Source organism: Ailuropoda melanoleuca, chromosome 11 (assembly GCF_002007445.2).
Source record: "Ailuropoda melanoleuca isolate Jingjing chromosome 11, ASM200744v2, whole genome shotgun sequence".
In the NCBI taxonomy this organism is placed as follows: Eukaryota; Metazoa; Chordata; class Mammalia; order Carnivora; family Ursidae; genus Ailuropoda; species Ailuropoda melanoleuca.
Window position 1 is genome coordinate 40,216,618 of NC_048228.1, and position 23,252 is coordinate 40,239,869.

The 23,252-nt window shown below is 38.7% G+C and overlaps 1 protein-coding gene across 5 annotated transcripts in view; it reads left to right on the forward strand.

Annotated features, from left to right (window-relative positions):
* The window catches only part of ABCG2 (ATP binding cassette subfamily G member 2 (Junior blood group)), a 127,584-nt gene that overhangs the window by 75,721 nt on the left and 28,611 nt on the right, over window positions 1–23,252 (forward strand). For all 5 annotated transcript variants that reach the window (XM_034671543.1, XM_034671542.1, XM_034671544.1 and 2 more), the window contains 4 exons: window positions 15,163–15,366; window positions 19,561–19,620; window positions 20,336–20,450; window positions 21,037–21,189. In XM_034671543.1, coding sequence (XP_034527434.1) covers window positions 15,163–15,366; window positions 19,561–19,620; window positions 20,336–20,450; window positions 21,037–21,189 — 532 coding nt within the window. The remainder of the gene's footprint in view (window positions 1–15,162; window positions 15,367–19,560; window positions 19,621–20,335; window positions 20,451–21,036; window positions 21,190–23,252) is intronic.

Here is a 23,252-nt window from a genome sequence, read left to right on the forward strand (position 1 = left end):
GCCTTCAGCTCAGGTTATGATCCCAGGGTCCTGGGATCGAGCCCCACATCAGGCTCCCTACTCAATGGGGAGCTTGCTTCTCTCTCTCCCACTCCACCTGCTTGTGCTCGCTCGCTCTCTCGTTCTCTTTATCAGATACATAAAATATTTTTTAAAAAGAAAGAAAAATCAAGAAATCGTAAGCTATCTGGGAATAAACCTAATCAAAGAGCTAAAAGATCTGGGGCGCCTGGGTGGCACAGTGGTTAAGCGTCTGCCTTCGGCTCAGGGCGTGATCCTGGCTTTATGGGATCGAGCCCCACATCAGGCTCCTCTGCTATGAGCCTGCTTCTTCCTCTCCCGCTCCCCCTGCTTGTGTTCCCTCTCTCTCTGGCTGTCTCTATCTCTGTCAAATAAATAAAATCTTTTAAAAAAATAAATAAAAGATCTATACTCTGAATACTATAGAACCCTTATTTTTTTTTTTTAAGATTTTATTTATTTGACAGAGAGACAGCCAGCGAGAGAGGGAACACAAGCAGGGGGAGTGGGAGAGGAAGAAGCAGGCTCATAGCGGAGGAGCCTGATGTGGGGCTCAATCCCATAACGCCGGGATCACGCCCTGAGCCGAAGGCAGACGCCTAACTGCTGTGCCACCCAGGTGCCCCTATAGAACTCTTAGAAAAGAAAATGAAGATGACCCAAAGAAATGGAAAAACATTCCATGCTCATGGATTGGAAGAACAAATATTGTTAAAATGTCTATATTATCCAAAGCAATCTACACATTTACTGCAATCCCCTTCAAAATACCAACAGCATTTTTCACAGAGCTAGAACGAACAATCCTAAAATTTGTATGGAACTACAAAACACCCTGAATAGCCAAAGCAATCCTGAAAAAGAAAGGAAAGGCTGGAGGCATCTTGATTCCAGACTTCCAAGTTATATTACAAGGGAATAGTGATCAAAACAGTATGGTACTGGCATAAAAACAGACACACAGATCCATGGAACAGAATAGAAAACCCAGAAATGGAGCCATAACTCTATGGTCAGTTAATCTCTGACAAAGCAGGAAAGAATATCCAATGGCAAAAAGACAGTCTTTTCAACATATGGTGTTGGGTAAGCTGGACAGCAACATGCAGAAGAATGAAACTGGACCACTTTCTTATACCATACACAAAAATAAATTCAAAATGGATGAAAGACCTAAATGTGAGACAGGAAACCATCAAAATCCTAGAGGAGAACACAGGTCGTCACCTCTTTGCATTGGCCATAGCAACTTCTTACTAGATATGTCTCCTGAGGCAAGGGAAACACAAGCAAAAATTAACTGTTGGAACTACACCAAAATAAAAATCTTCTGCACAGTGAAGGACAATCAACAAAACTAAAAGCAACCTTGGGAACGAGAGCATATATTTGCAAATGACATATCTGATAAAGGGTTAGTATCCAGGGGTGCCTGGGTGGCTCAGTCGTTAAGCGTCTGCCTTCGGCTCAGGGTGTGATCCCAGCGTTCCGGGATCGAGCCCCAGATCAGGCTTCCTGCTCTGGTGGGAGCCTGCTTCTTCCTCTTCCCACTCCCCCTGCTTGTTTTCCCTCTCTTGCTGGCTGTCTCTCTCTGTCAAATAAATAAATAAAATCTTAAAAAAAAAAAGGGTTAGTATGCAAAATAAATAACTTACCAAACTGAACACCCAAGAAACAAATAATCCAGGTAAAATATGAGCAGAAGACATGAATAGACATTTTCCCAAAGAAGACATCCAGATGGCTAACAGACACATGAGAAGGAAATTTCAAAGAGAAAGGAAAAGAGTTTTATTCAAGCCCAAGTTAGGGCAGCTGCTTGGGATGCATAATCTTCACAAAGAAGAGAGTGCTTCAAGGAAGGAACATTTGGTGCAGCGTTATATATGGTTTTTACATAAAGGGGAACAAATCATGGTGATGAAGGATATTCCTTGAATGTTACAGATTTTATTTCATGTTTTTAGTGTGTGCAAGGCTGTATGACTTTACTCCAGTGGGAATCAGGGAGTTTTGTTTTGTTTTTCTTATCTTTATGTTTGGAATACTTACTCCTTGGTAATTTTTTGAATTAAGCAGATACACTGTGCTCCAGGCAGAAAGACAGCCTATGCTTTGTGGTTTTGCTGAGTCATGTTGACCTTGATAGGAAATGTTAAAGTATAGCTTCCTGGAAGCCTAAGAGCAGGGCCCACAAAAGTTAAAAGAGGACAATTTCTTTTATCATTTCCCTGTTAATTTTTTTTTTTTTAAAGTAAGCTCTACACCCAATGTGGGGCTTGAATTTATGACCTCAAGATCTAGAGTCATATGGTCTCTTGACTAAGCCAGCCATGCACCCTGCATTTCCCCCTTTTGATCAATAATCTTTCCTCAGGAAGAATTGGTGACCAACTTTATGTTTTTATGCCTCTTGGTGCCAGGGTGACTGGCTTGTCTGCCCTGGATCCCTTAAGTCCCTTGATGGTAGGTATGAAAACATAGATTATATATATATATATATATATAAAATATGGGGTTTTTTTCCTTTTTTTTTTTTTTTTTTTTTACCTGTGGGTCCTTACTGCAGGGAACTTATTGTAATGTAAGTGGTGGGAAGTTTAAAATTTATATATGTTCTCTATTAAGTCCAGTTGACAAGCAAACATAGTACATGTCCTTGGCTTAGGTTGTCTGGTTTTGGATTTCGTATAACATTTACAACAAAGATACATGAACAGTGAAAGAATTCCACAAAGTACATTGGCAAGAGAAAAACCCAAAGACTCCTTTACATACATCTTGATAAAAGGGTGGGGAAATTTAGGATTATTTACAAGGAAAGATGGAACATGTGCACTGAACAAACATATATGTAACATACATTCCCATGTTTACTTTGGGGGTACACAGTTAACATCGGAACGAGGGAAAATTCTGTCTCTGACCAGGAGGTTATCTTAGGGCTATGGTTATGCTCTGAGAGCTCGCATAACCCGGATGGGCTCATTGTCTCAAGTATGGAATGCGGGGCCTTGCTTGCTGTTTGTAGGCTGGAACCTTATCAGTTGACATTGAGTCCAGGCTTCTGCAGAAACAACTAGAGTTTGTTAGTGGGGTCTGAAAAGACACAACAGGTGATTGGGGGAAAGAGTTCTCTGAAAAACAAGCTTTAAACTTTTTGCTAGTTTTAACTTCATTAACCCTATGGGGCGCAGTTTCAATTCTCCCTTGAACTGTGGCCATTTCTCAACCTTGGATTGGGATGATGAACTGTCTGGGTACTTTTATCTCCTCAGCTAAAGTAGGTTTCTGTTAAAGAGCAGTTTTTGTAAATCTTAGCTGTAATATGCCTATGTGCAGGATTAAGCTGAAGTTTTTTTTGTTGTTTTATTTTATATTAACCTATAGGTCACAGCAGCAAGAGACATAGAAGCAACATGGAGTCAGACAGGCTAAGTTTTTCTCTGTTACAATTCCCCATTGTCAATCTTTTACTTCATTTTAATGGAACATGGGCAGAGGTCTGTCTTCTGTAACTGTTTCAGGCTGATTTAGGGCACAGTGAGGCTTTGGAATAAAAGGATTTGACATGGTCTAGGACGTAACTTTCGGTCCCTTGTTTTAATGGAGGGGGTATCAGAGATAGTTTCTCATCCGAGAACTTGGATATTTTCCTACATTGTTTGGCACTATATAACATCATTAATTTTATTCTGAAGTATATTCCAAGCAGTAGTAACAATATAGTTAAACCCAATTTTTCCTCTAAAATTGATCTAATACCGATGGATATCCAAGAGAATATCACTAAACCAGTCCTAGGCACCCTGAAAAAAAGTAGAGCGGGGTGTGGTGGTCAAGAGCCTGTTATAGCCAAGTGGTTCAGTGTTCGATTTTATTCATGTGGGTTCTTATTTCCGAGGAGGAGTTAATATAGGTGTGGCGGGTGGTGTTGGCTGTCACATAGACTGTCTTGTTCAGCAAGCAATTCGGTAAATTACTGAGAGGCATTTCTGTGGAAACCAGAGAAGAACCCAGGTTAATGGTTGGAACAAATTATAAACCCAGTATCTGAGTCCTGAATGCGGCCAGTGAGGTTTCCAGGGGTCAGGCTCCAGCAGAGTGGGAGCAGGTGGCGGCAATGTGACGGGTGTTTCTGCTTTGTTGTTAGCGTGTCTCTTGTAACCCTTCTACGTGGCCCATAGAGTAACAGGCACTAAGACGGGTCTATGTATTTTAGTGTATATATTATACTATGTAAATGCGGCAACTTCTCTAAAGTTTATCTCAGGTTGTCCAGAGTCAGTTTGCAGGGCTTCAGGAAAAAGGGAAGTTTTCATTCTTAATGTTAAGATAAGAGAATGGGACAAGATTAGAAAGCTTGGTTTGGAGAGTCATAGCCAGATATTTGAGGAAACCAGAAGAATTCAGGATCCAGCCCAGTTTTACAGGCAAACAACACTCGAAGATAATTAATCAGAACTAAATCTAACATCTGCCAAGGTGTGTAGTTAAAATATAATCTTCCTCTCGAAAGTGACTTTCATTCCTGTCAGAGATAGCCAAATTAAGACTAATTTGTTTGTAAAGTAAGTCCAGTTTTAACAAAATTGGCCTAATTATTTACATAAGTACAGCAAGAATAGTAATTGGACATATAGGTTCATTTAAAATCTGCTTTTTTGGAACTTTTATAAGGAATTTCAGATTGCACCTTTAATGCTTTTTAAGACCAAGAGCCCAACCAAATATTTGCCATCAGATGCTACTGCAATATCTGTAGATATCAGTGAGTTCCTCTCTTCTTGAGGTCCTCCAAAAATCCAGAGGTTTCTGGCACCTGCCATGAAGTGGTGTTCTTTACTCACCTGGTAAGGCTGTTGGGAGCTCTGGAAGCAAGGTATTGGGCCAACATCTCCAAGGGTCTTTATTGGTTCCATATCATCAACTGTACTTCCTTAAAGCTATCTGGTCATATCTGAGTCTATGTATGTCTCTCTCCAATATGACATTCTAGTCAAAGCCTTGGTAATATAACCAGTGTTTCCAGTGGTGTCCTATAACAAGGGGAACAGATTCTTACTGAACTTACATAAATAATTGCCATGAAAGCAAGAATAATCATGGAGAGTTTCTAAATTCTGGAGGGTTCAGGTAGGGAGAAAAGATAAATGTTTTAATATGTTCACAAAGGAATATTTTATCATATTTTTGTAAATTGTAGATATCTTAAGAGACATTTCCTTAAATCTGGAAGATCAGAGAACCAGCAGTTTTAAACCAGAGTTATAAAAACTGTAATTATTTTTTCTTGATTCATTGAGTCACATGTAATTAATTTCAGTTTTGTTTGAGTGCAGTTTCTTTGTTAGTGCTGGAAATTCTTAGTTTATTTTTATGATCTGAAGGGTATCAGAAACCTGTATTTGTCAAAAGTCCTTTTTGTGAATCTCCTTGAAGTTGAAACACATTCTGCAAGAGCTTCAGAATAATAACTGTAAATGACCAAAGACTCAAAAATGGAAAATGGACCTGGTTAAAGATCTGATGAGTGTTCATTATAATGTGGTTGACAAGGAAATCTGGTTATTTCTGTGATATACAACATTTTAACATTTCAATAATTAGAATTTTAAGTGATGACATTATCCCAGGGTGTATTAAAACTTTAGGAGTTTTAAATAATTTCTGGAACAGTTATGTAGCATTTACCCACAAAATATAACGTAAGAATTTTATCATATTTGTTTGACAGTGTTTCCCATGTAACCTAACATACCAAATAAATAAGCCTAATTAGTCCTAAAAAAACCTTTACTTAGAATTTAAAGTTTTGGGAAGTTTATTAAGAATATTAAAAAAATTTTAAAGCACAGGCCTAAGTAGGATTAGAGATCATTGCAAAACTTAAAACTTAGTGATCTGTTTAACTAAAATGGCAATAAGAGATTGTATAGACGGTTATCTAGTTCTTAGCAAACCTCAGCTCCTTTAATATTGACACATCTTACTTTTCTTGAGTAATTAAAGACCTGATAAAAACAAATATAGAAACTTTGTTTTACTGGGAAGATAAAGAAAAAAACTTTGTCATATCTTATCAAGAGCAGACCAACAATCCAAGAAAACCTTATCTTTTTAACAGAGAGAAAAACCAAATTTTCATTTTATACCAGTGTACTTTTTTTTTTCATTTTAAGTTTTTATTTTAATTCCAGTTAGTTAACATACAGTGGTGTATTAATTTCAGGTGTACAATGTAGTGCTTGAACAGTTCTACACAACCACCTGGTGCTCATTACAGCAAGTACCCTCCTTAATCCCCCTCACCTATTTAACCCCTCCCCCAGCCTTTCTCGCTCTGGTAACCATCAGTTTGTTCTCTGTAATTAAGAGTCTGTTTCTTTCTTTTTTTTTTTTTTTAAGATTTTATTTTTAAGTAATCTCTATACCCAACATAGGGCTCAGACTCACAATCCTGAGATCAAGAGTTGCACAGTCCACAGATTGAGCCAGCCAGGAGCCCCAAGAGTCTGTTTCTTTAAAAAAAAAAAAAAAGGATTTATTTATTTATTTATTTGAGACTGAGACAGAGAGAGAGAGAGCATGAACACAAGCTGGGGAAGGAGCAGAGGCAAAGGCAGAGAATATCCAAGCTGACTCCTCACCGATGCTGAGGTGTGTGGGGGGGGTGCTCAGTTTCATCAGCCATGAGATCAGGACCTGACCTGAAACCAAGAGTTGGACACTTAATGGACTGAGCCACCCAGGTGCCCAAGAGTCTGTTTCTTGATTTCTCTCTTATTTTTTTTCCCTTTGCTCATTTGTTTTGTTTCTTAAATTCCACATATGAGTGAAATCATATGGTATTTGTCTTTCTCTGACTGACTTCTTTTGCTTAACAAAGTATTCTCTAGCTCCATGTCATTGCAAATGGAAAGATTTCATTTTTTATTGCTGAAGATATTCCATTGTATACATATACCACTTCTTTATCCATTCATCAATCGATGGAGGCTGCTTCCATATCTTGGCTATTGTAAATAATGCTGCTATAAACATAGGGGTGCATGTATCTCTTTGAATTAGTGTTTTTGTATTCTTTGAGTAAATACCCACTAGTGCGATTACTGGATCATAGGGTAGTTCTATTTTTAACTTTTTGAGGAACCTCCAAACTGTCTTCCAGAGTGGCTACACCAGTTTGCATTTCTTTCAGCAGTGCACAAGGGTTCCTTTTCCTCCATCCTTGCCAACAACTGTTGTTTCTCCTGTTGATTTTTAACCATTCTGACAGATGTGAGGTGATACCGCATTGTAGTTTTGATTTGCATTTCCCTGATGGTAAGTGGTGATGAACATCCTTTCATGTGTCTGTTGGCCATCAGTATGTCTTCTTTGGAGAAAAGTTTGTTCCTGTCTTCTATTTTTTAGTTACATTATTTGTTTTTTTTGGGTGTTGAGTTATATCAGTTCTTTATATATTTTGGATACCAACCCTTTATTATATATGTCATTTGCAATTATCTTCTCCCATTGTAGGGTTGCCTTTAGTTTTGTTGATTGTTTCCTTCACTGTGCAGAAGATTTTTATTTTGATGTAGTCCCAATAGTTTATTTTTGCTTGTGTTTCCCTTGCCTCAGGAGACATATCTAGTAAGAGCTGCAGTGGCCAATGCAAAGAGGTGACCAGCTGTGTTCTCCTCTAGGATTTTGATGGTTTCCTGTCTCACATTTAGGTCTTTCATCCATTTTGAATTTATTTTTCTGTATAGTATAAGAACGTGGTCCAGTTTCATTCTTCTGCATGTTGCTGTCCAGTTTATCCAACACCATTTGTTGAAGAAACTGTCTTTTTGCCATTGGATATTCTTTTCTGCTTTGTTAAAGATTAATTGACCATATAGTTGTGGGTTCATTTCTGGGTTTTCTATTCTATTCTATTGACCTCTGTGTCTTAATTTTGTGCCAGTATCATACTGTTTTGATTACTACAGCTTTGTAATATAACTAGAAGTCCAAATCATGATGCCTCCAGCTTTGCTTTTCTTTTTCAAGATTGCTTGGGCTATTCAGAGTCTTCTGTGGGTCCATACAAATTTTAAGATTCTTTTCCGTGTAAAATGCTGCTGGTGTTTTGATAGGGATTGCATTAAACGTGTAGATCGATTTGGGTAGTATTGACATTTTAACAATATTTGTTCTTCCAATCCATGAGCATGGAATGTCTTTCCATTTCTTTGTGTTGTCTTTAATTTCTTTTGTCAGTGTTTTATAGTTTTCAGAGTCCAGGTCTTTCATCCCTTTGGTTTGTTTATTTCCAGATATCTTATTATTTTTGGTGCAATTATAAATAGGACTGTTTTCCTAATTTCTCTTTCTGCTGCTTCGTTATTGGTGTATAGAAATGCAGCATATTTCTTTACATTGATTTTGTATCCTGTGACTTTACTGAATTTGTGTGTCAGTTCTAGCCATTTTTTGGTGGAGTCTTTTGGGTTTTCTATATATAGTATTATGTCATCTGCAAATAGTGGAAGTTTAACTTCTTCCTTACTGATTTGGATACCTTTTATTTCTTTTTGCTGTCTGATTGCTGTGGCTAGGACTTCCAGTACTACGTTGAATGAAAAGTGCTGAGAGTGGATAACTGAGAATTGTCTTATTCCTGACCTTATGGGAAAAGTAAACTGGTATAGAAAAAGAACAACAAACAAAACCTAAAACCAGCGTAAGGAGGAAGATAATAAAGATAAGAGCAGAAATAAATGTTAAAATAAGTAATTAAAAAAAGAATATGAAACCAGGATCTGGTTCTCTGAATAAATTAACAAAATTGATACACCCATAGCCAGACTTATCAAAAAGAAAAGAGAAAGGACCCAGATAAGTAAAATCACAAATGAGAGAGGAGAAATAATAACCAACACCACAGAAATACAAACAACTTTAAGAGAATATTATGAAAAACTGTATGTCAACAAATTGGACAACCTGGAAGAAATGGATAAATTCTGATGTTAGTCAGTGCTGACCATGCATAAAATTCTTTCCCAAAGATTCCCCTTCACAAACCTTCTACAACTTTCCTTTTCTTTGAGACTTTGTCATAAGCCTTTCTTCTGTTTTGTTGTTGTTGTTGTTGTTGTTTTGAGACAGAGAGAGAAAGCATGAAAGTGTGAGGGGGGAGGGGCAGAGGAAGAGAGAGAATCTCAAGTCGGCTGCAGGCTCAGCGCAAAGCCTGCTGTGGGGGGCTGCAGGCTCAGTGCAAAGCCTGCTGTGGGGCTCGATTTCAGGACCCTGTGATCAGGACCTGAGCCGAAATCAAGAGTCGGACGCTTAACTGGCTGAACCACCCAGGTGCCCCACCCTCCAAGGCTTCTCTTGAAAAACAGGCAGTCTCATTTTAGGACAAAATTATTTTCTTTTCTCTCAGTAAAAATGTATTCTCATTCCTTATGCCTTTCTCCCATATCTCCTACTTTCCTACATATAGGGTTGCTTTATCATTTCCAGCAGTCTGAATTACATTTAGCAGTTTTTGTTTTTGTTTTTTTAAGATTTTATTTTTAAATAATCTCTACACCCAACATGGGGCTCAAACTCAAAACCTCGAGAAGAGATCAATAGTTGCATGCTTTACTGACTGAGCCCGCCAGGCACTCTACATTTTGAATTTTAACTCTTTTTTTTTTTTTTTTTTTCCTTAGAGAGTGGGGTTGGGGCAGAGGGAGAGGGAGAGGAAGAGAAACAATCTTAAGCAGGCTCCACATCCAGTGTGGAATCCCACTCGGGGCTCAATCTCATGACCCTGAGATCATGACCTGAGCAGAAATCAAGAGTTGAACGGTTAACCAGTTGAGCCACCCAGGTGCCCTCAGAATTGTAACTCTTAGAAACCTTATTCTCCAGTGAAAACTAAGTAGTAACTGAATGTGAACTATTACACTAATTCTTTAGATTGGCAAATTAATTGAATACATTTCATAATTTTTAGAAACATGCTTTTTTTCATAGTATAATTTTTAATAAAGCATAAAACACGTTCACTGGCAGACCCAAGTATCTTAGTTTCTCTGTAAAAAGCAAAAGCAACCAGGCCTTATGTTTAGTAATAAATGTTTCTGTATTTTATCTTATTTGGAAAAAAACTTAGATATCCAATGAATTCAACCCAGTTTATCTTTAGCTGAGCAAAACTTTAAAGTTTTAGTTTACCAGAGATTTTGAAAGCTATAAACCTTTTTATTTATTTAACCTATTTGTTTTTAACAATTACCCATGAAAACTTGAAGAGACAAATTCAACTGTCATTTTTTTCTGCTGACACATTGCATTAGATACAAATGAATTTAATAAATTCAGGTAACATTGATTATCCGCATTATATTTGATGTTGATAACTACACAAATGTGTCTATTTTAATTAAACTAACAACTTTGAATTAGCTTTAATACCAAATATGTTGCACCTGTGTTCACTAAACAGGCAGTGTGTTCCCCACTGTCAGTTTTTCCTGGGGTTCCTGTGGGGAAATCCGTGGTGAGCGGTTTAAGTTCAAGAGATCCGTCAGGCCTCTTCATGCTGATGCGGGATGTGCTCCAGTTTGAACTTCATAAGGAGGGAGCCCAACAGCTTGGGGTGCTTTGTGCGCCTTGATGGTGAGGGTAGGCGGAGCAGGAGCCGACGGTGGGGAAGGCGGGGAAGGCGCGGTGGATGGTCTAGGAGCCTGATGCTTGCGAGGCCCAGAAGGCGGTACAGGAACTGGAGGAGAGGTGGCGGCAAGGGTGCTGCCGGCAAGGCCAGGGGCAGATTCCAAGTTTGTACTGACTTTCCTTTATCTCCATCTACTGTCTCTCCCTCCTGCAAGGCAGGCTCTTCCTCTGCATGCTGTTCAGCCCTCTGGCGGGGGTGGAGGAGCTGGCCTTGGGCTGGGCACTGGTTCCGGTGCTTGTGTCCGGACGCCCAGGTGGTTGTAGGATTTCCAGTGCCTGCCTGTCTTCCTCCCCCATTTCCTCAGGATTTTGACTATTGGGAAGGGGGTCAGGTGTCTTAAATTTTTGTCTATTCTTATCTCTTTGGACCATCAGTTGGGTTTCTTCCTATGAGGCATCTTTATTATGGAGTAACATAAAAGCCTGAACGTAAGGAGTTTTATCCCAGATCATGTGAACCTGAAAAACATTTGAGTTATTTTTATCTTTAAGTTTTAGAATGCCCAGTTCGACAAGCTCTTGCCTTTAAACTTGATTAAATAGAGCTCCTTTGCAAATTAACTTTAGCAATACCATCTGGAGGTAGAGAAAATACCTCACTTGTAACACATATGGATACATAGACACAAATGAGATGCAAACAAAATTGAACCTCTGTTTCAGGAATATTTGTGGAGAGGACAGGAAAGACCCACTTTCCAAATATCCTCCTTTTATTAAAGCAAATCTGATTGCAAAATAGCATTATGATTTATGGATCTATTAAATAGTTATTTTCCATTGCCAGTTAGAACATGGTCAGTTTTGTCCACAGATAGCAACAAAGAAACCAAATGAAGCCCAGAGGGGGAAAAAAACACACACACAAAACAAATGCAGCCCAGAGTACCTTCCTGAGTGTTAGTTCCCCTCCAAAAGCCAGGAGCTTCACTGATGAAACCAAATGGCTTCCTAGTTTCTGGCTGCTTAGTCTTACAGCTGGCTTTCTCCAACGTGTACACAAGAAAACTACTCTGGACATGTCCAAACAACCGCATTTGGGATCTGAGACTCAGGCTCTCCTTAAATTTTCCCATGAGTAAGCACTTGCAAGTATATGCTCCGTGTGTGTGATACGTATCGCCCGCCAGTTTCCTGTCGGTGGTGGTGGTTCTTCTAGGGGCTCTTCAGCTTTTGAAGCATGGTTCCCCATTCCCTTTGGTTTCAGTTTTATTTTTAGAATAAGGCTTGAATAAGATCTAAGGATATTAAGTGTGGTGGATCGAGAGGGTGCTGCTTGTGAGAGTTCTTTTCAAAAGGCTGTGATACACCATCTGTTGTGATTTGGATTCTCTCAGTGAGGTCTAAGACCATTGAGGAGGTTGGGGCACTGGATGGTCAATCTTTATGTGTGCATCCTTGGACGAGCCAATCATTAATTACCTTATGAGATGGGACATTGCTGTGGGACCCCTGCAGGTCTCGAGGGGTATCCTCGGACACTTCCGCTGGGCTTTCCGTCATCTGAAAGCCTCATTTGGCCAGCAGGAGCAAATATCCCTGCTCTTCGGGAGCTGAGTGATTCAGTCTCTCATGTTTCTACCCAGAAAATTTACTCAAGCCTTACATTAATAGTACACTGGTTAGTATAATGCCAGATTAAAACAACCAACCCATTAACTCCAACCCTTATAAGTTGTTGCCACCTAGAGAACATTCCCTATAACCCTCAACAACTTGAATAAAAGTCAGGACCATCAACTCAAATTAAGGAGGTCCAGATATCAGGAGAACTCATCTGATAGGTCTGTGAGGTGCTGAAAAGTCAGAGGGCCATAAAAGGCCTGTGCTGGTACCCAGGGCCAAGTTCGAGAGGACCCCCAGGTGATCTAATGAGAGTTGCTCTGATATCCTGCTTAGTACACCAAGAAATGGTGGTGGAAAATGAACAAACCTTTTTAAAAAGTTTAAAGAGAAAGGAAAAGAGTTTTATTCGAGCCCAAGTTAGGACAGCTGCCCGGAATATACAATATTGACAAAGAAGAGAGTGCTTTTCGGAAGGAACATTTGGTGCAGGGTTATATATGTTTTCTACATAAATAGTTACAAATCATAATGCTAAAGGACATTCCAGAAAGTTCCAGACTTTATCCTATGCTTCTCACATGTTATGGCTGTGACTTTAATCTTAATGGCAACCAGGGAGGTTTGTTTTGTTTTTCTTATCTTTTTGTTTGGAATACTCCTTTTTGGTTTTTTTTTGAACTATGCAGACATGCAATGTGTGTTCCAGGCAGAAAGACAGCCTTTGCTTTGAGGTTTTGCTGAGTCATTTTGACCTTGGTGGTGGGAGATGTTAAAGTATAGCTTCCTTGGGAGCCCAGGAGCAGGGCCCACAAACCTTAGAAGTTGAAAATCTCCTTTATCATTGGCTGCTTAAATATTTGCTCAGCTTTTTAGCCTCTAGTAGCTTCTTTCTGTGGGGGTTTTCTGAATTTTGCTCTATGTGTGTGCAATTTGCCCTTATAGGAAATGGCACAGAATGCTGGGTTTTGCCTTTGTGTTCCCTGCTTTCCAGGATTTTGGCTCTGTAAGTCCTGACTGCTGTGGTTATATTCTCATCAGAGAGAACTCTTCAAATAGTTACTCCTTACATTTTATCTATTTTTGTGGTTGTTCTTAGGAGAATGCTTGGTTTGGAACAGCTAGTCCATTACAGCCAGATAGAAAGTTCTTCATGGATAACTTTGATTTTTAAAAATTAAAGCTAGGATTGTCAACTATACTTCAATTAAAAAAAAAAAAACAACCAACCCAAAACAAAAAACTAAGTTTATGGACATTTCACATTTCGAACCTAGTTCACAAGCTATTAATATCACTTAAGTTCTTAATCTAAATCTTTTAAATCTAAATCTTTCATAACTTGTCTAATGAAGCATTTTTAAACTCCTTTTATAAATTTAATACTCAGTTTTTGTTTTAAATTCTTAACCAGCTTCACTGTTAGTTTGGTTTTCTTAATCATTTTTATACCTAATTCTAAATCTTCATACAATTAAATATATTCACCCATTACGGAAATGATTATGTCATCCCAAACAATTTTGGAGTTTATTTTCTTGGCACAGCAACCAGGGGTATAAAGTCTGGAGCTATAAATTCAGAGAAATTTCTCTTCTCCCTGACTGCCAGAATTAACCCCCTTTTTGTAATAACTATGTAATAAACTCCAGAATAAAACAAAAGCAAAAGTGGGATGATGGTGATCATGTGGGCTGCCCCTAATCTTGAGTTGTCTCATAATAATATACTTTTCAAACCAGGCAAGTCTGTCTCCCATTCATCTTTCTTCTGCTCCATGAATTTCGACTAATTTTTTTACTCTGTATTTACTTACTAGCTGTTTAATTGGCAGCTAATTGGAGTTTATGCATTCAGAGTTGTGTCTGCTTCCCTAATATAGTTCCAACGGTTATTCTTATCACTGTGGTATGGCCTGTTCATTGGAAAAGGAACTATATATTGCATTGCAGTTTAGAACAGACTTGTTTTTTAAAAATGCTTAATAATATATTTTATTGAACCCACTATATCCAAAAAAAATTTTTTTAAAGGTTTTGTTTATTTATTTGAGAGGAAGAGTGTGAGCTCACACATGCATGCATGGGTGGGGGGGAGAGCAGAGGGCAAGGAAGATGGAAAGAGAATCTGAAGGAGACTCTGCTCTCCATCCCAGGACCACAAGATCATGAGCTGAGTCAAAACCAAGAGTCAGACGCTTAACCAACTTAGCCACCCAGGTGCCCCCAAAATATTTTTATTTAAGCATGTAATCAGTGTAAAAATGACTGAGGTATTTTACATTCTTTTAAAGTTTAGATCTTCATTTTATTTTTTTTTTAAAGATTTTATTTATTTATTCGACAGAGATAGAGACAGCCAGCAAGAGAGGGAACACAAGCAGGGGGAGTGGGAGAGGAAGAGGCAGGCTCATAGTGGAAGAGCCTGAAGTGGGGCTCGATCCCACAACTCCGGGATCACGCCCTGAGTCAAAGGCAGATACTTAACCGCTGTGCCCCCAGGCGCCCCTTTAATTTTTTTTAATTGATATATAATTGACATATACCATTATATTAGTTTCAGGTGTGCAACATAAGGATTTCATATTTGTATATATTGTGAAATGATCACCACAATAAGTCTAGTTAACATCCATCACACAAAAAATCATTCTTTTTTCTTGTGATGAGATCTTTCAAGATCTGCTGTTTTAACAACTTTCAAATGTACAATGCAGTGTTATTATCTATAGCCACCATGCTGGACATTACATTCCCAGGACTTATTTATTTTATAATTGGAAATGTGTACCAAAATGGACTTTTTAAAAGTGTACTATTACTGGTGTTTACAATCTCATTTATCTGGACTATCAACTTACTGTTGCTTTTTCCTCTACAGAAAGGCAGAAACTCTCCAGATGTCTTCCAATAAAGACCAAGTTTTTATCCCAATGTCACGAAGAAAGACCAATGACCTCTCCAGGATGACCTCTACCGAAGTAGCTGTGTTAAGTTTTCATAACATTTACTATCGAGTAAAAGTGAAGAGCGGCTTTCTTCTTGGTCGAAAAACAGTTGAGAAAGAAATACTAACAAATATCAAGTATGTACATGAACTTGTATTAAAATAGCTTTATTGACATACAGTGAGCTTTACAGGTTTTGCTTATCTCAAATAAAGGTCTTGTGAACATTTGTGTGCAATATACAGACATGCTTTTATTTTGTGTGGCTAACCTCGGAGTGAAATGGCTAGGTCACATATTAGGTATATGGTTAACTTTAAAGGAACTGCCAAACTGTTTTTAAAGTGGTGGTTTCATGTGCATCAACTTTTGTTTGAGAAACTGAACAATTAATGTGTCACTTAGTTTTTTCTGGGTATGCCCTCTGGTTCAGTAGAAAGCGACTGGCTGTATGATTTACTAGTTCTTGGTCATGAGGATAGAATTGTCATCTCTGAGCTTCAGTTTTCTGATCTGTGAAACAGAGAGAAGATGTGTGGCTGTACCTTACAAGCCAGACACTTTTAGGTACTTAAGCACTTTATGTACTTTATGTTCTAGATGCTAGAGTTAGGTAGTTGACATGACAGTATGTTGTAAAAGTACTTCGGTTTTCAAATACACTTGTTTTAAATGAGTGGCCTGTTTACATAGTAGTTTGTACCATGTACTTAATGCTTCTCTCCATTACACAGGCAGACAGAGACTATTTAAATATAAGACAGCTATAACTTAGCTTAAGCTATGCAGTTGAAGTCCAAAGTGATAAGAGAAATTAGGAACTGAATCAGGCCTAGATTAGAACTGACCGACCTTTCTGAAAAGCTGACAGGTTTTTTGTGGATCATAATAATCAAGAAAATGTTGGTCACTTCAGATTTCTTGCTGATGAATGGAAGGTAAATGATTTGAATATGCGCAGGTGGACTAGATTTAAAACGCATACTGTGCGAGTGTACATTTATCTTGCTTATGTTTTAAAGCTACTAGATTAGTAAGTTGATCCAGCAAAAGCGTCATCTGTTCAAATTAATAACCTCTAATTCTAATCTAATACCCCAAGGCTCTTTCCATATTTCTGTGTTTGTAAAACATCTCAAAAAGTGAAAACCCTGGCTCTCATTATCCTTGATACACTTACTGATTTGCTCACTTTTCTTATTCTTTAATATAAGTAATTACCCCACCCTTCAGCTGTCACCTCTCTTCCTCCCATCTCCCTTTGTAGCCTGTGTTCTGTTATAGCTGTCGAGAAGTTTTTCCTACTTCTTGACATTTGTGTGTTTTTGCGAACTTGTCTTCTTGTTTTCCAGTAAGTGTCAGTTATAAAAATGCAGAGACTAATTTATTCAACAAATTTTAGATGTCTGCTAGGTGCTTGACATTGTGCAAGATGCTAGTGACATAGATAGGTCCTCTGTTCTCAGAAAACTTCTAGTCTAATGTGGATTTAGACAAATCGAGCACTTCACTGTGTTGTTCTACCATGACAGAGGGGTGGGAGACCCTGTGGAAGCCCCTAAACTTAAATTGGAGGGCCAGGGACATGAGAGAGAAAGTGAAGAGTGTGTTACATTTTGTGTGTGTGTGTGTGTGTGTGTGTGTGTGTGTAGAACAGGGTAGGGAGGGAAGGTGCTCCAAGCCGTGGAAATGGCATGGTCTTCTCCATTAAAGACTAGAGGATTAACCATTATGCACTAAAATGTAATAGATATGACATGGGTCCTTTAGCTAGTTTCACTTAATGTATTTAGCATTTAGTGATCTACCCATCATAGACCACTGTGCTGCATGCTATCGTAGGGTGGGGGAGAACATGACATGACACCGTTCTTGTTGACAAGGTTTTATAGTACAGTGAGTGAAACTTCCCTGCACGCAAATGTTGTAAAGCAGTAAATAAGGGTGGGAAGTGAGTTTTGAGGGATGATAGTAGAGTGGAGGGACGGGGTGAGGAAACAAGGGGATTGTAGACCATAAACCACAGCGGGGTCAACAGCCTCTCTGTAAGGGGCCTGCTAGTAAATATTTTCAGCTTTATGGGCCATACATTTGTGCTGCAACTACTCAGTTCTGTCATTGCAGCGTGAAGGCAGCCATGGACATAAATGAAAGAGTGTGGCTCTGTTCCTGTAACACTTTATGAAAACAGGGAACAGGTGACTAGCTCTTATTTGCTGATCCCTGGACCAGAGTATAAAGTCCACGAGGCCTAGGGCTTTGTTTCATTCTCAGCTCTGTCCCGTGTCCTAGAAGAGTGTCTTATCATCCACAGTAGTCACTGGATAATTGTGTTGAATGAATGGAAGGCGAATTAGCCACTGCTCCCAACTGGAACCCTTTCTTGCATTTGTGATTGTACATTATTGTTGTTTTCTGTAATGCTAGGGTTTACTGCCAAAGTAAGCCCAACTCGGGCACCTGAAAGATTGTTCTAGAGTGTTCATTCAATTTTGGGTTAATCATTTAGGATTGGTTGGTCTTTATTTGAGTAGATATTTTAAAAACCTGGAAAAGTTTTCTGACAATGACGTCTTAGCGAATAACAAGCTTATTTCTGGTCATTTTAAAAGAAGTTACTGGGTAGTTATTAATAAAGACGATGCATCAAGAGCTACAGATAAATGCATCTGGAAAGTTCACTCGACCAGTGTGTCTTTTTATATTTGGGAGCGGGGAGGGGAATACGTCACTGAAAGAGTAAAAGATCTTTTTGTTCTACAGCTTGTTCCCAGTTTATCAAACTCATTGTATTTGTCCAGTGTTTCAGTGAGAGGCCCCTCAGTTCATGAGCAGGGTGAAAGCTACCTTTCACCCTAGCATCCACCAGCCATGTTCTGGTTGTGACTGTTTAAGTACAAGAATTGGTAAATGCTGAGGTCCTCCTTGGCTGAGGCACTCTGGTATAATTGCTTCGTGAAGTTTATCACTCACGGTTATATAGCCACAGAATTGGCCTCTGTGAAAATCATTACCTGGGAATGAAGTAGATTTCAGCTTTGGAATATTTCTGTGGAATAAATTTTGATTTATCAGTTCCAATAGAGATTGGGCGTAGACACCACAGTTTTGAAAGGACTTTTTCAGGTCTATATTATATCAGGCCCTACTCCCCCCTCTCTCTTTTTTAAATATATTTTTAAAAGATTTTATTTATCTATTTTGGGGGGGGCAGAGCCAGAGGGAGAAAGAGTCTTAAGCAGACTCCACATGGAGCACAGAGCCCAACACTGGGCTCGATCCCATGACCCTAAATCGGGGGCCTGAGCCAAAACCAAGAGCTGGACGCTTAAGTGACTCAGCCACCCAGGTGCCCCTGGAGAAGGCCTACTCTGAATTCTCCTTTCTCCAGTCCATTCTTCTTACCGGTCTACTGGTTATCTTCAGAATAAAATTCAGACTACTTGCCTTCTTCTTGAGTCTCAGCACGGTAAACGCTGCCTTAAGTTTTTCCATCTTCTTCTTGCCATCTGAGTGTTCACTACCCTTAAATATCTACTTAGTTGGTTTGGGACATGATGTGTGTACTCCATGTCTATATATCCTTAAAGGTTGTCCCCTATAGAAAGTGGCATCTACCACTTCTATGCTAAGAATTTTCCAGTCCACTTACCTGATATTTTATAGGGAAGAAAATGATATATCCTGAGGGTACATGTTTTACTTTTTTAATTCAGTAAAAGTTTTGTGAGGGTTAAGAATTAGTGTTTTGTTTTTCACCCATGAGGTGCTTTATTCTTAGCCACTGAATTTCTACTTCAGATATGTTGTTTCTTAATCTGACCAGTTTTAAGTGGTGAGAACACTACTGGTGATTCTAGAAATCCATTGACTTATTAATTGTGTAGAACTTGACCAGGTAGCAAATGAGGTGACTTGAAGTAAATCAGTTAATGTCATCCAACATTAGTTAAGACTTGTTATGTTCTTTACACTGTGTGAAGACAGGTAAGTGTAACAGAGATGCTTAGCCGAATATCTGTTGCTTTAAGGAAACTTGAAATTTCTTGTGTCCTTTTTCAAAAAAATATAAATGGTTTAGAGAAGGAAGTTAAAGGAGTTTAGAGGGACCCAAGCAATTTCTCTTATAGGTCTTGACTCGTGATTAAGATCCTTTGTATGCTGGACTTACATTAATTGACAGTTGAGTGTCTTTTTCCTTTCAGCATTGGTGTGTGCTTGTTTTCTGTGTGTAGTTTATTCACTTGCATTAAGCGTGTTAGATGCAGATCCTAAATTTATAGAACTGGTTTTGAAGCAGGCCGATAAATTGGTACGTTCTGTGTTTACAGTGGCGTCATGAGACCTGGCCTCAATGCCATTCTGGGACCCACAGGTGGAGGCAAATCTTCGTGAGTATAATAGTATAAGTGAGCTTTTTCTTTGTAGTTTTAATGTGCTTTTCAAGATGACTTTTATGTGAGCAGGTATTTGTCGAGCGTTTCTTGCATATCTAGTGTGGTTCTAGGCACTAAGGATAACACACAGGTGCTAACTTGTGGTTGTCCCAAGAACCGGGGAATCTTACTCAGTCAGCTTTCTAACAGGACATGATTGGTATACAGCTGTCGGCTATGATTTGAGCTCATGGGAAGGGAAAGGAGAGAGAAAAAAATTGAAAGTGGGGGGAGATGGAGCCAAGGCCTAAGTGAAGACTTGTGTCTTAGGCAAAGCACTATCTGACTTCAGACCCCCAAGGTCACATGACCTGGAAGCCTGTTTGGGAAGTCTGTGCTGGATCAGCCAACGGTGACTTGGTTTCAGTTTTTGAGTTTTATTGTCATATATACTAAAAAAGGGAAGGTGAGAATTTAAAAATATATGTAATTTTATGATGAATCACTAAATTCTACACCTGAAACCAATTTTATCATATATGTTAACTAACTAGAATTTAAATAGAAATTAAGTTTAAGGAAGTACCTGAAAAAAAATATACGTAATTTTAGGTAATTCATGGAATTTCTTGATAGATGAATATTCTAACTTGAGCGGAATTTGGATTTAGAGTAGCTGAGAGTTACTGCCTGAGTTGGAGAAAAACAACATGTATGTGTCCTCTCCTAGGTTGTTAGATATCTTAGCTGCAAGGAAAGATCCAGATGGATTATCTGGAGATGTTTTAATAAATGGAGCACCTCGACCTGCCAATTTCAAATGTAATTCAGGTTATGTGGTACAAGTAAGTGTTTGTGGATTTGTATTTTAGCTTTCTTCTGTTTCTGTATGAGCAAGTGCCTTGGCTGATAGCTCAGTGTACTTCCAACTGACTATATGACATATTCATAGAACCAATTTTCTTCACAGCAGCTTTTCCTAATCTCCCATTAAGATTTGGAGTGGTGTTAAATGAAGAGGCAGGGAGAATCTGGAATATAACAACTCTGAGGTCAATGATAGCCATTCTCATTATTGCTTCCATTTAGGACACTACTGTTTTCCTTTTTTGCCCTACCTTTACCTCTCTCCTTCCCCTAGCTTAGAAAGATGTTTTGGTAAATCCTGTATAAAGCAGTCTGGACATGTCTGCTAGTAGTAATCATAATTACCTTTGTTGATTTGGATGTACATATAGGGGATGAAAATTATGCCATCTGGCTTTTCCAGCTGTCTGTTTTTGGAGTTGTTATTTGTCTAACTGCAAGTTCATCATTAGCTAGAACTTTATGTTGGATATGTTATTCTAGTGGATTAAGTTACACATACTTAAGGGTGATGGTATTAGAAAAGACCTAATATGTTTTGTTAAAATGTCATTTTGCTTTAAGGATGATGTCGTGATGGGAACTCTGACAGTGAGAGAAAATTTACAGTTCTCAGCAGCTCTCCGGCTTCCGACAACTATGGCAAGTCATGAAAAAAATGAGCGAATTAGCAAGGTCATTCAGCAGTTAGGTCTGGATAAAGTAGCAGATTCCAAGGTAATGTGGACAAACCAGACAGGATCATAGCCAGCAAATAAGATCTCACCTGTAGGGATAGTGTAACTCTTATTTAGAAGTTTTCTATAGTATGTGTGGTCAAAAGTGGCTGTTTTCTGTAATGATGAGAAACGTGACTTGTTACATAATATGAAGATGGAAATTAACCAGGTAAAAAAAATCTAAAAATGTTTGAATCCTGGAAATGAAGTGTGGCGGGGTGGTCTGGTATGTAGAAGTGTCTTTGTGAAGAACATAAGGCTCTTTCCACATGGTTATAGCTCTGGATGCTCTTGCACACTGTCACGTCTCAGCCACCGTCTTTCCACTAACTTTCCTTCTTCCCGTTTTCTTTCCCCTTTAGCTCTCCTTCCTCTTCCTCCAGGAGGCTTTGTCCCATTGCTTTTGAGGTATATTTCTGGAATTCTTAAATGACAAAAATCCAAGGGTTCTGGCTCTGTGTTTCACTTTGCTGTAATTTGGCATTCAAAATTATATTTAGTCAAAGTAGGTTTTCTTTCTTTCTTTTTTTAAGACTATTTATGTATTTGAGAGAGAGAGAGAGTGCAAGAGAGCATGAACGGGGGGAGGGGCAGAGGGAGAGGGAGAAGCACGCGGAGCAGGGAGACCCATGCGGGACTCGATCCCAGGACGTGAGCCGCAGGCAGACGTTAACTGACTGAGCCACCCAGCGCCCCAGGAGGGTTTGTTTCTAATTTGTGTAGCATCCAAGTTGTTTCTCTATGGCCTTTCTTTTGGCACTTTTGTCTCTTATTCCTCCCTCCCTCTCTGCCTATCTTCCTTTTCTTCTGCCACTACTTCCTTACAGACTGTGTGTTATGTACTGGGCTCTTAGGTTTTAGAGATAACGGTTGTGGGCAAGAGAGACAAAAATAACTCCTTTTGTGGTTATGCAGTGTCAGGAGGAAGAAACGAGATGAACAAGGGAGTTTTATAGTTGATGACTAGGAATGAAAGATTTGCTGGGAAACATTTGAAGCTTTGGGTGAAGATGAGCTTTTTCAGATGATGGTGGCTATAGTTTAGCATTCTTTTTTTTTTTTTTAAAGATTTTTTAAAAAGTAATCTCTATGCCCAAGGTGGGACTCAAACTTACAACCCTGAGATCAAGAGTCCCAGGGGCACCTGGGTGGCACAGCGGTTAAGCGTCTGCCTTTGGCTCAGGGTGTGATCCCGGCATTATGGGATCGAGCCCCACATCAGGCTCCTCCACTATGAGCCTGCTTCTTCCTCTCCCACTCCCCCTACTTGTGTTCCCTCTCTCGCTGGCTGTCTCTATCTCTGTCGAATAAATAAATAAAATCTTTAAAAAAAAAAAAAGAGTCTCATGCTCTACCGACTGAGCCTGTGGTGGCGAGAGTTTAATTTCCCCCTGGATATGTATTCCTTACTTAGAGATAATGAAGGATGGGGGTTTTCTGCTGGTTGTTGCTTCATGTCATACTGTCTGACATTTTAGAAAAATGTAAAATGTATTTCGCTTGTATTTCTTTTGAAAGCATAACTCTGAGATGCCAGCATTTATCACTTATTTTTGTTTTAGGAGTTTATGAGTTTGGGTTTCCTTTGTGTTGTCTCTGTTTATTTGATTTTCTTTTTAGTAAGGTGCTTTCCAGTCTCTGCTTTTAGGTAAAAGTTCCTTACTGATAGGTAGCTATTGTCCTAATTTCCTTGCATGTAATTCCAGGGAAAATGAGCTGAAGGTAGTGGTTGACTTCTTGGAATTTATTTATGTAATTGATTGAAAATACATTTAAATTTTTTTACTTTTTATGAATTTTTAATATAACAGAAATGTAGAGAGAATAGTCTAATTACTATTGTAATTATACAGTTGTAGTATAATTAATACAATGGTATGATTACTAAAAACATTCACCTAGATTTCCCACTTGTTAACATCTTATTCCATACTTGTTTCAGCTTTTTTTTCTGAAGTATTTTATTTTATTTTTTATTTTTTTATTTTTTATTTTTTTAAAGATTTTTATTTTTATTTATTCGACAGAGATAGAGACAGCCAGCGAGAGAGGGAACACAAG